The following is a 17,207-nucleotide window of genomic DNA, read 5'->3' on the forward strand; positions in this document are numbered from 1 at the left end:
TTTTTTCTTACATTGGGATTTTATTTTTTTTTTTCTAAAGTATTGTATATAGTTTTTTATTTTTTAAATTTGTTTTTTATTTATCTCTGTATTTTATTATTTATTCTCTCATAAATACACTTTTCTCTGGCATTATTTAAATAGTATTTTAATCATAGTTTCGTAATTATATATATATATATATATATATATATATATATATATATATATATATATATATATATATATATATATATATATATATATATATATATATGATCTAGGCCGTTAGGGTAAATCGACTATTTTGGACGATTACACATATTCGTGTGTAAATAGAGTAAATCTAGCGAAAGAGAGGGAAGAGAAACCAGAAAAGAAAAAAAAAAGAAAGAAAAGAATGAAATATAAATTAACCATTTTGTTGTGGACGCATGTGAGAAGTGACGGGGAGATACGCTCTCTATAAGGTATAGTGTATATTTATTATATTATTATTTGTATCATATAGCATAACATTGTTATTTCTATAATAATAATAATAATCATAGCACCATGAACACTCCACAGTAAGTTTATTATTTTTTTTTGTTTTGTTTTGTTTTGTTTATTTATTTTTTAGCTTTCTTCATCTTAATTCTTTTATGTTCCTTGGTATTTTTTTTCTTTTACTTTACTTATTTGCTTTTAAATTTGGTTTATTTGAAAGAAAAAAAATCAAATGAAATAAAATAAATAAAACGCGATGCGCCGATGCGCTTCGAGGGGTGAGAACTGCGACCTTATAAAATGGCGAAGAAAACGTTGTCGTATATAACACTGTCTAGGCATTACACATTCATAACAATAAACCTTTCGATTGAATGACTAGATGATATTTTTTTTTACTTTTTTTATTTTTTTTTTTACGTTTAGGAAACGAGATTTCTTGACTAGAGTCCGTATTAGAAATTTATTAATTTCATATTACGCGAAGCGTTTTGTTTTTCCTTCTTATTCCCATTTCCTCTCTCTTTCTCCCTCTTTCTCCCTCTTTTTCTTTCTTGCTTTCGATGAATCGATTCCAAGTTTCAATCAATATTTTCGAAAAACAAAAAAGAGTATCCACGCCAATAATTGTGAATTCTCACCCCCACTTTACCCTTTACGAGGATCAAAATTTAGAAACTCGCATAGGAGTTGAAGCTCACGTTTTTTCACGTATTTTCCCTTTCTTTTTTTTCACTTCTTCTTCTTCTTTTCTTCTTTTTCTTTTTTTTCTTTCTTTTTCTTCTTTTTTTTTCGAAATCTGCTTCGCTATTTCCGTTTTTCTGTTTTACTTCGCTGTCATATATATATATATATATATATATCCTTTCTCCCATCGTACTTCAATCTAAATTGTTCTTAGTGAAAGCTCATTCCTAGAATTTATTTTTTTTCTCTCTCCACGTTATTAATGCTTAATTATTTAATTATCTCTCTTTTTACTTTGACATTAAATTCCATTTGCTCTCTCCTTCTTCTCTTTCTTTAACTGTTCTCTTTCTCTCTCTCTCTCTCTCTGTCACTTTCTCTTTCCCTCTCTTCCTCTCTCTCTTTTTCTCTAATCATTCTTTCATTATCGCGCTCATTTATTTTGTTATACTTTGTTTTTTGTTAAATTTAATTTTATAATTTCAACATCCTACCTAGATACATAGCTGGTCGTTATTACTCGTCAATAAATAATACATAAATACATAGGTACATACTTCATCGTCATCACCTCTCTTTTACTATTCTTTATCTTTCTTTCTACATCCTTTTTTTTCCTTCTACCGTTCCATCCATCTTATCCCAAATTTCTATAGACACTTTCGAGTCCTTACATATGAACATATGTACGTATTAAAAAAGGCTTTGACTCGCACTGTGAAAGAGAACGATGATGATGATGATGATGATGATGACACGCTCTAGCATTAAATGGTAGACAATAATGTTTATCAGTTAGCAGTAGTAGCGACGATGATTGTAATAATAACATAATAAGTATGACGTTTATGATAATAGTACAATAATAGTAATAATAATAATTATAGTATTAATATTAATCATAATAATATAATAATAACGATAATAATATTAATAGTAAATAGTCATATCTCAGTAACAGTTATTATCGATTTCGTTCTCTCACAATTCTCGTTATCTTTCGATTCAATTAGATATCTAATCTAATTAACCATTCACTTTGCAGAAGACACATTAAACTTCCCCACCTTTCCAAGTTTTTTGTCGTTCCTTAATAATTCACGTGCTTGACGACAAAACGTGATTGACAGATATTTTTATAGCAGTCGAGGAACAGAGAAATAAATAATTCGTGAATAAATAAATAAATTATAGGCACAGAGAGATAGAGATAGAGATAGAGATAGAGATAGAGAGAGAGAGAAAGAAAGAGAGAGAAAGAGGAAGAGGAAGAGAGAGAGAGAGAGAGAGAGAGAAACAGAGAGAGAGAGAGAGAAAAACAGAGAGAGAGAGAGAGAGAGAGAGAGAGAGAGAAAGAAATAAGTAAGAACGATCGACGGTGTGGTGAAAAAGTTCATTGGAGATGTTCTTCTCTCATCTCTTTTTTCTTTTTTTCATCTTTTTCTTTTTTCTCCTCGCTGACCGTCGTATATCGTCGTACGAAAGAAAATTGTATAAGTAATAATAACAATAATAATAATAATAATAATAATAATAATAATAATAATAATAATAATAATAATAATAATAATAATAATAATAATAATAATAATAATAATAATAATAATAATAATAATAATAATAATAATAATAATAATAATAATTGGGCGGTAAAAAACTTACGTACTATCTATAAGACCTAGATCCGAAGATCTAAGACTTTTCTCTTTTGCACCGGATCCTCTTTTGCATCTTTTGTTTGGCCATCGAGAGATGGCTTTTTCGTTTTCTTCTTTCTTTGTCTTTCTTTTTTTTTAGGCGAGAGCGCATGAATATCGAGCATTTCTATGTTCTTATGCCGAGTACGTTAGAGTTCACATGAACTCTCACGATTAATTTCAGTTTTACGAGTCTGTTTCTGATCCAATTGGACCAATTGCACAGCTGCTGAGATAAAACATGAAAATTTCATGATCAGGACGATATCAAGATCCTTATGACATTTATATCTCGTGCCGAAAAGTTTTGTTACACATCGTTGATCCACACTTCTTTGTGTATGTGTGTACGTGCGTGTATGTATGTATGTTCACGTTCGGAAATTCATTCATTCCTTTATCTTCATTTTGGTGATTTTCTTTATTTCTTTTCTTTTCTTTGCTTCTTTTCCTATTCTATCTATCGTAACTTCATTTTATCGAGGCTAGGATACATAGACTCTTGTGAGATTCGGATCAGACATTAAGAATCGTTGAAAAATATCTGATCTATACTCAAAGTTTTTCAATCGAAAACTCAATCTTGTTTCATTTGTGTTCAAAATTTCATTGTCCAATCAAGCTCAATGACGAAGCGCTTGGATACAAGGATTTAATATAAAAGAAGAAACGAAGATAATTTTCTTCTCGTTTCTTCGTTCGTTCATTCTTTTTTGCTTGCTTTTCTATACTTTATATACATATATATATATATACATATATATATGTATGTATGTATGTATGTATGTATGTATGTATGTATGTATGTATGTATGTTTGTATATATGTATATATGTATGCATATACGAGGTTAGGCGTATCCCCATCTAAAACAGCTTTCTTTGTTTCTGTATTACAGAACAACAATTAAACTTATCATACCAATAGGTATAATATTATATATATATATATCTATCATGTAATATACATATACATATATTGATGTTTTTTAACGCAATAAGCGAAAGTAGGATGTACAAAGAGGCCTATCGTTTTAAACGTGTAAAAATTTCTTATCTTTTGTTTATTCTTAGAATTTCTTTGATTATGAAATTTTTCGAATGGTTTGCAAATACTTTCAAGGTTTTTCTCTTTTCTCTCTTTTACCCAGATCTTCATTTATATTCTTTTCTTCTTAACGTGTCTTTTCTATATGCAACATCATCAAACACATCTAAACCATCATCATCATTATCACCATCGTTCGTCGATCGTCTTTTCCCCATATTTTGAAAAAAAAAAATAATGTCATTGGTTCCCTCTGATATTATTTTTTCTCATCCCTTTCTCTCCATTGGATCTTTTCGGCACCTTTTCTTTTTTTAATTCTTTCTTCCTTTTTTCTTTTCTTTCATTTTCTTTTATATTGAATATTTATTTTTAATAGAATGCAATAATTCTAGCTGTCAAAGGAGTAAGTACAAAAAGTATAATTTTTCGATTTTTTCTCTCCCTTTTTCTCCTCTTTTCTTTCTTATTCTCTTTTCCTTTTATTTTTCTATCTCGGATTAATTCGGACGATAAATACAATCAAAAGACAAGATTTTTCACTCTCTTCGAATCACTAGCAAAGCATAAAGCAATATATTCCTTTCTCTCTCTCTTTCTCTCTCTCTTTCTCTCTCTCTCTCTCTCTCTCTCTTATGTTAGTTTTTTTTTTATGTTTTTGGTTTTCCCTCTCTTTCCTTTTTTTTATTTTTCATTCCTAAAACTGAATAATGTATCCAAGAGACGCCGCATTCTGAAAAAAAAAGACAAAAGGAAAAAAACAGAACATAGACCGAGGGATTGTTTGTGTGGAGAGAGAGCTTAGTGAAGCTTAAGCTTAGAGTTTGGCTCTCGTAAATAGTTTGTCAGCCTCGTGAATGAATCAAAATCATGAACCTTTTTTTCCTTCTCGACCGTGGCTTAGTTTTAATTTCGTTTCATCTTCTTAAGATTGAGTAAAGTTATCGCTAATAAGGTCCCCTAATAAGGTGACCCTAAACCGAGAGAACGAGAAACGATGCTGATTTTTTTGTTCTTTGTTTTTTTCATAATATAACTTAAGTTACTCGTTCCCTCTTGTGTATATATATATATATATATATATATATATATATATAGATTTTTATTTTTATTTATGTTCTATTTATTTATCGAACGTGGACTATCTTGGTTAATTCGTTTTCATTATTTGGATGGATGTATCGCGAGTAATCGGTATCGTAACGCATCGCCACAAACGCTATGTAGTTTTCTTTTTTCTGTTTCTGTTGAGAGAAAAAAAAATAAGTATTTTGATTCTTTTTTTCTTTTTTTCTTTTTTATTATTATTAGTATTTTCTTTTGTCTTCAAAGAAAGAGAGAAGAAAGTGATTAAAAAAAGAAGAAAGAAAGAATACGAAACACCCTGCCTACCGTAGATCGGCTTTGCCTTTATGATTTTTATTATTTTGTCTTTCTCTCTTTCTCCTTGATAATACCTTGACCTTTATTTATTTATTTATTTATTTATTTATTTATTTAGTTTTTATTTCTTTCAATGGTGCATTCGACCTAAAATTAGTATCCGTCGAAGCAGTTTCTATATTATTCTCATAATACGAGACCAAGTCCAGGAATGCGTATCACTAGTTTCTATTCTACGATATAGAAACACGACACACAGATTAATTTCTTAATTTTTTGTAGGTAGCTTCTGGATTCTTGTTAGTTTACTTCGTTTTTTCCTTTTCTTCTTTTTTCTTTTTTTTTTATTTTTGTTGTTACCTACGCACGAATAAGACATTTATGATTAAGTTATATCGGTATAGACGATGTTTAGAAGAAGGGATCGCGATAAATGCCTTCAATGGATCCCTTCTTATCAATTATTTCGAGGTCGACAACAATTACACGTTCGACACGTTGTCCTTTCATATTTTTTTTCTTCTTCTGCTTCTTCTTTTTATTCGAAGTACTCTCTACCTTTGTAATAACCATTAAGAATAATTTATTTTCGTGATATTATAAAGGTACTCTTTCGATCTCGTTTTGTTGGCAAGGAGCGGGCGGGGACGAGTTATGATATATTTTCTCATTCTCTGATTTAAGACTGACTTGTAGATAACGTTCTTTGGGGCTTTGACGTTCGACTACGGAATAAGGTCGCACTTGGGAATTTGAATATCCTAGTCAATTTGTTGGGTATCTAACGTACTAATCCCAAATCACAGTATTACACGATGATCTTTTCGCGATTGAACTTATCCATTTATCTATTAATGCTCTTTTTTTGTAATAATCGAATAGCTCGGTGCCTTTCACTAGTCCTTGGCAGAATATTTTTACGGTACACACGAACGTCCTCGGCAAACGTCGAAACGTTCGCGGTCAGAAATTGCGTAAGACAAAGATAAGTAAGATTATGTACGTGCGTATATGCATCTATGTATTTTCTAATGAGCTTTTATATGTATATGTGTAAGATGTATAAATGGCGCTTTTCCAGCGCAAGAAAGATTGAATAAGATATTTGTCAAGATATTTATAGTACTTTCTTAAAAACTTAACTATTTAATGAAAATAATTTGATATTAATAATTTTAATATCAAACGAGAGAGAGATAGAGAGAGTGAAAGAGAGAGAGAGAGAGAGAAAGAGAGAGAGAGAGAGAAAAAGAGAGAAATGTATCTGGTAAAAGCTACAATTGCGAAAAGATCTCGAGCACATCTTCCTCGGGATGCCGGGGAGAAGATTGGAGGAATCGCGATACGGGACACACGCAAAAGGAAGACAAATAGTCAACCTTCTTCTTCTTTTTCTTCGGATTCTTTTCTATTTTCGATGGCGGGAATAGCACCGGATTTTGACTAGAGGATTTTTAGCGTTTATCCGGTAGCCGCTCAGAACTCGACTATTACGGCTGAGCAGGCTGCCATTCCCTAGAATTCGAGCCTGTAGGCGCTGCAGCTCGTCTCATGATCTTGAAGATTGATCGTGCATCGTGAGGCCGAAGGTGATAGATCTATATGATTAGCAGCCAAGGCTTCTTCGTTATCGGCAACCCAATAACCCAAAGTGTCGGTGTCATAAGTTGGAATCATTGTTACCTCTGAATAAAAATAAAAATAATAATAAAAAAATTGATGTTTAATTGTATACTTTTTGTTTAATATAAATCAATATTGATAATTTATTTCGAAACTTACCGAGATCTTTGTCTTCCCAAGTCTTTTTAGCCTCTAACAAGGCATCGTAAACTTCACGGCTTGGTTCCGTGCCACTGAAGACGTAATATCTCGCACGAATTCTCTTAAAAAATTCCAAGGACGTATAATAAGAATTACCATGATGAGGAACATAAGTAAGATCCATGTAAACCGGTTGAACCTTGTTCTTAGAATCTTTCATTTTCTTCTCGTTTTTCCCAGGACTCTCGGAACGTTTTTTATTTTTGAGATTCTCCGAAAGAACTTTCTTGGCTTGTTTTCTGTCTTTTTTCGGTGTACCGGGTGCTCCTTTATTAGAAATCTCTGTGGTTACCGGTGCTGGGGAAGGTAATCTCAAAGGTTCACCCCAGTTGCTGGTTACGTCGAAATTAAGATTATCCGATGAGAATTCGTTTGAAGGTTGCGTTGGATTTTTAAGATTGAACTTTCTTGGTGGTTTCGGTGAAGGTAAACCTAAAGGTGTTCCCCATCCTTCCAATGGGTCTTTCTTTGAATCTTTTTTGCTTTCAGAACTCTCGCCGGCCAATGAAGATGACGAATGATCGCTCTTCATCGATTCGTGAGTTAATTCTTGACGAAGACTTCCATTGGTATATCTAGGTGCTATGGTGCTACCGAAATCAGCTGATTCTTTTAATTCCTTCCGTTCCATTAAAGCTTTTTCAAAATCTAGATCAGCTTCGTCAACATATTTTTTAGTATCATGTTTCTCTCCGTAACCACCAGCATACTCTTTCTCAACGGTAAATTTCTTGAAAGTGAAGTCACCTGGAATGGAAATGGGATCACTGCTCTTGTGCAAACCACTTTCTTGGAACGTCTTCATCGCCGGAGGTACAGCTGGTAATTCGCCATAAAAGCTACTGCTCATGGCCGCAGCAGAAAATTCGATGGGTTTGTGCGTTTCTTCTTCCTTCTCCGAAGAACTCTCGTACTGTTTCGATTGTGGAGAATAACCGCGTTGTGATGTCGAAGAAAGAGGAGAACTAGGTGGTTCGTCGTCGGAATAAGTCATTCGTCTTTCTTCGCTGCTACCAAGGACATGAGTTGAGGCTTTGGTATGAATACTGCTCTGATCACTACGAGGACTGGCTGGTCTTATATTGTCCTTGTCACTGCTGACATCGGAACTGACACTCCCTATTCGTTGTAACTCCGTTGAACCTTTTATGCTACCAATTGCACTACTGGAATAAAATTTTGTAATAAGAATAAATAATAATGAATTATAAATCGTTCATTAAAAAATTAAGAACAAAAATATTTTGTTTTATGATCAAAAAGGTACTTCGACTACTATACTTGACTACTTAGGTATATCATTGAAAAAATAGATTAGAAAATAAAAGACTTGATTTACCTGATCGCCATTTCTGCAGTATCCTTGGTTGGCAAACGATCATCAACCTTAACATCAGTTTTCTCAGCCAAAATTATCGTTTCACCTTTCTCATTGGTAGCCTCCGTAACTTCTTTAGTAGTTGTAATGATCTCACCATCGTCTGACATAGTTCTGGTCGTGGTAATGATCGTTCGAATTACTTCGCCTGATCTAAATCCTTCAGGCGTCGCGGTCGTCGATCGACCTTCTGATCTTCTATCAGGTGTGGACCTTCCAGATACAAGTGGTTGTACTGCTGCACCGTCCCTAACCAATGGAGAAACTGGAATATCCGGAGTTGATTTGCCAGTAGAGCCACTATAAACGATGTCCTTTGGCAAGGATATATCCGGTGAGGATTTTCCTGAATAACTTTTCTCGTCTGATACCAAATCACGTACCGATGGTGATACCGAATGTTCTAATTTTCCAACCTTTTCCAAATGATCTTTACCGATGATATCCGACTTCTCTTCAAATTTCGAATCAGGAGTCGATTTACCAGAATCATAGAAAGTTTTTACATCTGGTGTCGATGTACCAGATGTTGACGTCATCGTAGTTATTGTTTCCTTGATAACCTTCTCCATTTTCGATCCTTCAGTAGTTTTCGTCTCAGTCGTTGTGACTTTACCAGTCTTTTCACTAATAGTAGAGTCAATGAGTTTCTCTAAGAGTTCTTCGCTATCAACAGTATCGCTACTTTCTTTCACGTCTTTCTTTGTTGTAACTTTGCCATCAGGCTCAGTAATCGTCGTAACTGTTGTTACGATTCTTTTAACCTCGGCACTCTTCGAAACTTCTGGCGTACTATCTCGACTGATTACTTTATAGGTAGCACCTAAACTAGATGTATCCATCTTCTCTAATGTACCTTCATGTGATATCGTGTACGTGTAAAGTTCTGGTTTTTCCAGATCGGAAGTAGATATTTTTGATGTTGGAAGTTCCTCTGTAACGATCGTTCTCGTGGTCTTTGTTGTTATTGTTTCAACTGATTCTGGCGTTTCCTCTCTACTGATTACTCTTTTCACGATCTCGTGATCCTGGAAATCAGACATTTTCTCTTCTGGAATAATGATTTCTCTCTTGATCACTTTGGTAATTACTTCAGGTTCGTCTTCCTCGATTATTTCTCGTTTCACTATCTTGGTTATAATTTCTGACTCACTTTCATCTTCGATCACATCACGTTTCACGATCTTCGTCGTTATTCGAGATTCAGTTTGGTCTACCGTTTCTTTCTTTAACGTTTCATCGATACTTTCTGGTTCTTCTTGCTCGATTATTTCTCTTTTTTTAATTACTTTCGTTACGATTTCTGGTTCTTCCTCTTCGATAATTTCACATTTGATTATTTTTCTAATCACTTGTTCGTCTTCTTTTTGCTTTTCATCTTTCTCAGGAGGAATCTCTTGTTCACCGATTCTACTCTCCTTTAATATTTCAACTTTTTGAACAGTTATCTCACCCTTAGAAATCAGAATTTGTTGTTTGTCAGGTGAAATTCGATCAACTAGTCTTATTCCTTTATCATCCGTTCTTTCAACGGTGGATCCAGTAGGTTCAGACGTTGAGTCAGGTGTACCGTCACGAGTAGCAAAATCTGGAGTCGATTTTCCAGACAATGTTGTTATATGAGTCGTACGAATTTCTGTCATTCCACCAACGAAAGCTTTGTGAAATTGACTCTCGTAATCTAACGGATAACTTGGAATAGATTTTTCCATTTGTCTACCAGCTGATTCCGCATATCCTCCTAATCTGTACTCACCAGACATTTTTCTATCAGCTTCGGAGAGTTCAACTTCTGATGACTTTTCGTATTGATATTCGAGTTTATCGTAACTTTCAGGTTCGTCCTCGTGATAGATTTCAACATCGATTATAAATTTACGTGATAGTTTTTTCTTGATAATTATTTCTTCGATGATTTCGAGGATAATGTATCTTGGTAAAGAAGTTCTCATGATTATTTCCTCCAGAATGACTTCGGTTATTTTTCGTCCTTTCTTAATATATTCTTCTTCCAGAAATTGTTCAATCTCGGTACGTTTCTCTTCAGAAATCGAAATTTCTTCGTCGATGTGTGGCTCTGAATGAACCGGACTATCTTGAGTGGATTTGTCCGAAGGGATTGGTTCCGAACTCAAACTTGGGCTCTTTGAATCTCGTACACTCTTATCGTGCTCTTCATCCTTTTCTTTCTTCTTAGCAAGTCCTTCATCTTCCGGTGTCTTTCTTAATGACTCTTGCAAAATCTCAGCATCCATAATGAAGCCACTTGGAATTTTTCTTCTTACAGTTATCTCTTGGATTATCATGATGAGGAAATTTCGAGGAATACCTTTCAGAGAAACGATCTCCTCTAGAATCTTACTAGTGATCTTTTTATTTTTATCAACGTATTCACTAATTATATAATTTTCAACCTCTCTCATTTTTTCAGTCGACACCAGTTTTATTCCTGCTGGCATCGATTTTGACTTCTCATCGGATTCCTCGTCGACAAAGTCCAATACTGATTCTTTACGAAGATTTCTCCGTTTCAGAATATCTTCTATAATGTCCATCACTGTAAATTCTGGTACCGCATAAGTAAGCACGATTATTTCTATCGCAGATATTGTAATCTTTTGTTTTTTGTTTAAGAACTCATCGACGATATACTTTTCAATGTCTGCTACCTTTTCGGCAGTTACTTTAATAATATCGTCTGCCTCATCTTCGAATTTATCTTGTTTGGGAAGTTGTTTAGCATCTTTAGCTTGACTAGTTCTCTTAGAATAAACTTCTTCAAATTCTTCGTGAATCGATCCGGTAATACCAATTGTACTTCTTTTTTGTCTATCTTTATACTCAAATTCTTCTTCCTCTTCTTCTTCTTCATCTTCTTCTTCTAATGGTTTTTTCTTTTCTTCTTCATCGTAAGTCGTTTTTACTCCTTCTTGAAGATTTAACTTGTCTGGTATTTTATCCTCGTACAAACTTGCTGCACGAGAACGAGTCGTTGGTGTTTTCTCTCCTGGTTCAAATAAACTATGCGATCGTGACCTGTCTTTTGGAACGTTCTCGTCCACATCATCTTTCAATAAATGTGCATCGATTTCGTATTTTTTCTCACTTCCGGTCGGTGACCTGGTCTTATCTTCTATTTCCGGCGACATTGATTTTCGTAATTTTCCACTTTCTGGAGTTGGAGACCTTTCTCTCCTTTCGCTCTCTGGAGAAGACTTCACAGTTTCTGATAAAGGTAACTTTTGTTTTTCCTTTTCTGTCATTGGCGATAATGACTTTTCTTTGTCTTTCTCCAAAGATGGAGATTTCTCCTTTTCTACTGTTGTCGGTTTCTGCTTATCTACTTCAGATGTAAGAGATTTTTCCTTCTCCGATTCTAAGAATATAAGTTTCTCTGATTTCTCTGCTTCCGTTAAAAGAGACTTCTGTTTTTCTACTTCTAACACAAGAGATTTTTCTTTCTCTACTTCTGGAGACAGTGATTTTTGTTTTTCTGGCTCTGCAGCTGGAGATTTTTTCTTCTCTGATACTGGTGAAGGAGATTTTTGTTTTTCTGGTTCAGTTACAGGTGATTTTTCTTTTTCCAGTACGGGTGAAGGCGATTTTTGTTTTTCTGATTCAACTGATGGTGATTTTTCCTTTTCCAGTACAGGTGAAGGAGATTTTTGTTTTTCTGATTCAATCGACGGTGATTTTTCCTTTCCTTCTTCAGGTGATGGTGATTTTTGTTTTTCTGGTTCAGCTACAGGTGATTTTTCCTTTTCCGATACGGATGAAGGCGATCTTTGTTTTTCTGATTCAATTGACGGTGATTTTTCCTTTCCTACTTCAGGTGATGGTGATTTTTCCTTTTCTACTTCAGGTGATGGTGATTTCTGTTTTTCTGACTCTGTTGCAGGTGATTTTTCCTTTTCCGGTATGGGTGAAGGCGATTTCTGTTTATCTGCTTCTGTAGTTGGAGATTTCTCCTTTTCTAATACTGGTGAAGGAGATTTTTGTTTTTCTGGTTCAACTAAAGGTGATTTTTGCTTTTCCGATACTGGTGAAGGCGATTTCTGTTTATCTACTTCTGCAGCTGGAGATTTTTCCTTCTCTGATACTGGTGAAGGAGATTTTTGTTTTTCTGCTTCAGCTACAGGTAATTTTTCCTTTTCTGATACTGGTGAAGGAGATTTTTGTTTTTCCGGTTCAGCTACAGGTGATTTTTCCTTTTCCGGTACGGGTGACGGCGATTTCTGTTTATCTGCTTCTACTGCTGGAGATTTTTCCTTTTCTGATACTGGTGAAGGAGATTTTTGTTTTTCTGGTTCAGATACAGGTGATTTTTCCTTTTCCGATACGGGTGAAGGCGATTTCTGTTTATCTACTTCTGCAGCTGGAGATTTTTCCTTCTCTAATACTGGTGAAGGAGATTTTTGTTTTTCTGGTTCAGCTACAGGTGATTTTTCCTTTTCCGATACGGGTGAAGGCGATTTCTGTTTATCTGCTTCTGCAGCTGGAGATTTTTCCTTTTCTGATACTGGTGAAGGAGATTTTTGTTTTTCTGGTTCAGATACAGGTGATTTTTCCTTTTCCGATACGGGTGAAGGCGATTTCTGTTTATCTACTTCTGCAGCTGGAGATTTTTCCTTCTCTAATACTGGTGAAGGAGATTTTTGTTTTTCTGGTTCAGCTACAGGTGATTTTTCCTTTTCCGATACGGGTGAAGGCGATTTCTGTTTATCTGCTTCTGCAGCTGGAGATTTTTCCTTTTCTGATACTGGTGAAGGAGATTTTTGTTTTTCTGGTTCAGATACAGGTGATTTTTCCTTTTCCGATACGGGTGAAGGCGATTTCTGTTTATCTACTTCTGCAGCTGGAGATTTTTCCTTTTCTAATACTGGTGAAGGAGATTTTTGTTTTTCTGGTTCAGCTACAGGTGATTTTTCCTTTTCTGATACTGGTGAAGGAGATTTTTGTTTTTCCGGTTCAGCTACAGGTGATTTTTCCTTTTCCGGTACAGGTGCAGGCGATTTCTGTTTGTCTGCTTTTGCAGCAGGAGATTTTTCCTTTTCTGATTCTGGTGAAGGAGTTTTTTGTTTTTCTGGTTCAGATACAGGTGATTTTTCCTTTTCCGATACGGGTGAAGGCGATTTCTGTTTATCTGCTTCTGCAGCTGGAGATTTCTCCTTTTCTGATACTGGTGAAGGAGATTTTTGTTTTTCTGGTTCTGCTACAGGTGATTTTTCCTTTTCCGATACGGGTGAAGGCGATTTCTGTTTATCTACTTCTGCAGCTGGAGATTTTTCCTTCTCTGATACTGGTGAAGGAGATTTTTGTTTTTCTGCTTCAGCTACAGGTAATTTTTCCTTTTCTGATACTGGTGAAGGAGATTTTTGTTTTTCTGGTTCAGCTACAGGTGATTTTTCCTTTTCCGGTACGGGTGAAGGCGATTTCTGTTTATCTGCTTCTGCAGCTGGAGATTTCTCCTTTTCTAATACTGGTGAAGGAGATTTTTGTTTTTCTGGTTCAACTACAGGTGATTTTTGCTTTTCCGGTACGGGTGAAGGCGATTTCTGTTTATCTGCTTCTGCAGCTGGAGATTTCTCCTTTTCTAATACTGGTGAAGGAGATTTTTGTTTTTCTGGTTCAACTACAGGTGATTTTTGCATTTCCGATACGGGTGAAGGCGATTTCTGTTTATCTACTTCTGCAGCTGGAGATTTTTCCTTCTCTGATACTGGTGAAGGAGATTTTTGTTTTTCTGGTTCAACTATAGGTGATTTTTCCTTTTCCGGTACGGGCGAAGGCGATTTCTGTTTATCTACTTCTGCAGCTGGAGATTTTTCCTTCTCTGATACTGGTGAAGGAGATTTTTGTTTTTCTGGTTCAGCTACAGGTGATTTTTCCTTTTCCGATACGGGTGAAGGCGATTTCTGTTTATCTACTTCTGCAGCTGGAGGTTTTTCCTTCTCTGATACTGGTGAAGGAGATTTTTGTTTTTCTGGTTCAGCTATAGGTGATTTTTCCTTTTCCGATACGGGTGAAGGCGATTTCTGTTTATCTACTTCTGCAGCTGGAGATTTTTCCTTCTCTAATACTGGTGAAGGAGATTTTTGTTTTTCTGGTTCAGCTACAGGTGATTTTTCCTTTTCCGATACGGGTGAAGGCGATTTCTGTTTATCTACTTCTGCAGCTGGAGGTTTTTCCTTCTCTGATACTGGTGAAGGAGATTTTTGTTTTTCTGGTTCAGCTATAGGTGATTTTTCCTTTTCCGATAAGGGTGAAGGCGATTTCTGTTTATCTACTTCTGCAGCTGGAGATTTTTCCTTCTCTAATACTGGTGAAGGAGATTTTTGTTTTTCTGGTTCTGCTACAGGTGATTTTTCCTTTTCAGATACGGGTGAAGGCGATTTCTGTTTATCTGCTTCTGCAGCTGGAGATTTCTCCTTTTCTGATACTGGTGAAGGAGATTTTTGTTTTTGTGCCTCTGATGTAGGAGATTTTTCTTCTTGTTCTTCAGGAGTAGAAGGCTTTGTTTTTTTATCTTCTATCATAAGGGATTTGTCTTCTTCAGGTGATAGCGATTTTTGCTTTTCTGATGGAATAGATGTTTCCTTTTTCACAATAGGCGAAATAGATTTTTCTTTTTCTTTTTCAGGTGACGATGACTTCTCCTTTTCAACTTCTGTTACTGGAGATTTTTCCTTCTCTATCTCTGGCGAAAGTGATTCTTCTTTTTCTTTTTCTGGTGAAAGAGACTTCTGTTTTTCTGTTTTTAATCTTGGAGCTTTTTCTTTTTCTATTACTGGTGATGGAGATTTTTCTTTTCCAGTTTCTGGAAGAGGAGTTTTGTCTTTTTCTAATTCTGGAGAAAGTGATTTTTCTTTTTCTAAATCCGGGGAAAGTGATTTTTCCTTTACTAATTCTGGTGTAGGAGATTTTTGCCTCTCTCCCTCTAAAGCAGGAGATTTTTTCTTCTCTATTTGTGGTGAAATTGATTTGTCTTTTTGTATTTCTACTGGTGAAGATATTTCTTTTTCTGCCTCTGGTGTAGGAGATTTTTGCTTCTCTGTTAATGTCATTGGTGATTTTTCTTTTTCAGTTTCTTTCTCTGGTAAAGGCGCTTTATCTTTTTGTAGTTCTGGCGTCAAAGACTTCTCTTTTTCCATCTCTAGTAGTGGAGATTTTTCTTTTTCTTTTTCTGGGGAAAGTGATTTTTCTTTTGGAGCTTCTGGTATAAGAGATTTCTGTTCTTCCGTTTCTAACGCAAGAGACTTCTCCTTCTCTGCATCTGGTGAAGCAGATTTTTCTTTTTGTATTTCTGGCGTAGGAGACTTTTGTTCCTCCATCTCTGTTACTGGAGATTTTTCTTTTTCTGATTCTAACGAAAGAGATTTTTCTTTTTGTATTTCCGGGGACGGTGATTTTTCTTTTTGTATTTCAGGTGATGGCGATTTTTCCTTTTCTGCTTCTAACGAAGGAGATTTTTCTTTTTGTATTTCCGGGGACGGTGATTTTTCTTTTTGTATTTCAGGTGATGGCGATTTTTCTTTCTGTATTTCAGGTGATGGCGATTTTCCTTTTTCTGCTTCTAACGAAGGCAATTTTTCTTTTTGTATTTCCGGCGTCGGCGATTTTTCTTTCTGTATTTCAGGCGATGCCGATTTTTCCTTTTCTGCTTCTAACGAAGGAGACTTTTCTTTTTGTATTTCCGGTGTCGGCGATTTTTCTTTTTGTATTTCCGGTAATGGCGATTTTTCTTTCGGTATATCAGGTGATGGTGATTTTTCCTTTTCTGCTTCTAACGAAGGAGATTTTTCTTTTTGTAATTCCGGTGTCGGCGATTTTTCTTTCGGTATATCAGGTGATGACGATTTTTCCTTTTCTGCTTCTAATGAAGGTGATTTTTCTTTTTGCACTTCAGATGTCGGCGATTTTTCTTTTTGTATTTCAGGTGATGGCGATTTTCCTTTTTCTGCTTCTAACGGAGGCGATTTTTCTTTTTGTACTTCAGGTGTCGGCGATTTTTCTTTTCGTATTTCAGGTGATGGCGATTTTTCCTTTTCTGCTTCTAATGAAGGTGACTTTTCTTTTTGTATTTCCGGTGACGGCGATTTCTCTTTTTGTATTTCAGGCGATGGTGATTTTTCCTTTTCTGCTTCTAATGAAGCAGACTTTTCTTTTTGTATTTCCGGTGACGGCGATTTTTCTTTCGGTATATCAGGTGATGGCGATTTTTCTTTCGGTATATCAGGTGATGGCGATTTTTCTTTTTCTGCTTCTAACGAAGGAGACTTTTCTTTTTGTATTTCCGGTGATGGCGATTTTTCTTTTGGTATATCAGGTGATGGCGATTTTTCTTTCGGTATATCAGGTGATGGCGATTTTTCCTTTTCTGCTTCTAACGAAGGAGACTTTTCTTTTTGTATTTCCGGTGAAAGCGATTTTTCTTTCTTTATATCAGGTGATGGTGATTTTTCCTTTTCTGCTTCTAACGAAGGAGACTTTTCTTTTTGTAATTCCGGTGTCGGCGATTTTTCTTTTTGTGTTTCCGGTAATGGCGATTTTTCTTTCGGTATATCAGGTGATGGTGATTTTTCCTTTTCTGCTTCTAACGAAGGAGATTTTTCTTTTTGTAATTCCGGTGTCGGCGATTTTTCTTTCGGTATATCAGATGATGACGATTTTTCCTTTTCTGCTTCTAATGAAGGTGATTTTTCTTTTTGCACTCCAGGTGTCGG

General features: G+C 35.2%; 2 protein-coding genes across 2 annotated transcripts in view; both read right to left on the reverse strand.

The window, feature by feature from the left end:
• Positions 1 to 445: 445 nt before the first annotated feature.
• LOC124422214 (DDRGK domain-containing protein 1-like) lies at positions 446 to 6,798 on the reverse strand. The gene is made up of 3 exons (XM_046958344.1): positions 2,855 to 6,798; positions 2,223 to 2,244; positions 446 to 1,532 (listed from the first exon to the last, which is right to left on the reverse strand). Exons 1-3 carry the CDS (start codon positions 2,962 to 2,964, stop codon positions 1,446 to 1,448), a joined length of 219 nt encoding a protein of 72 aa, XP_046814300.1. The 5' UTR covers positions 2,965 to 6,798; the 3' UTR covers positions 446 to 1,445.
• The window catches only part of LOC124422215 (microtubule-associated protein futsch), a 43,704-nt gene continuing 30,930 nt past the window's right edge, over positions 4,434 to 17,207 (reverse strand). The window contains exons 8-11 of the mRNA XM_046958345.1: positions 15,863 to 17,156; positions 8,446 to 15,817; positions 7,065 to 8,272; positions 4,434 to 6,967 (exon numbers count right to left, since the gene is read on the reverse strand). Coding sequence (XP_046814301.1) covers positions 6,798 to 6,967; positions 7,065 to 8,272; positions 8,446 to 15,817; positions 15,863 to 17,156 — 10,044 coding nt within the window. The 3' untranslated portion in view covers positions 4,434 to 6,797. The remainder of the gene's footprint in view (positions 6,968 to 7,064; positions 8,273 to 8,445; positions 15,818 to 15,862; positions 17,157 to 17,207) is intronic.

Source organism: Vespa crabro, chromosome 2, assembly GCF_910589235.1.
Source record: "Vespa crabro chromosome 2, iyVesCrab1.2, whole genome shotgun sequence".
NCBI classification, from domain to species: Eukaryota; Metazoa; Arthropoda; class Insecta; order Hymenoptera; family Vespidae; genus Vespa; species Vespa crabro.

Bases quoted from the DNA above. Each gene is read 5' to 3' on its own strand.
- LOC124422214 (XM_046958344.1), bottom strand. From the start codon at position 2,964: ATGCGCTCTCGCCTAAAAAAAAAGAAAGACAAAGAAAGAAGAAAACGA. The intron at 2,245-2,854 runs GTCTTAGATCTT...TGAATTATTAAG, and splicing joins ATCCGGTGCAAAAGAGAAAA to GAACGACAAAAAACTTGGAA. The intron at 1,533-2,222 runs GTGGGGAAGTTT...AGAGGGAAAGAG, and splicing joins ACGACAAAAAACTTGGAAAG to AAAGTGACAGAGAGAGAGAG.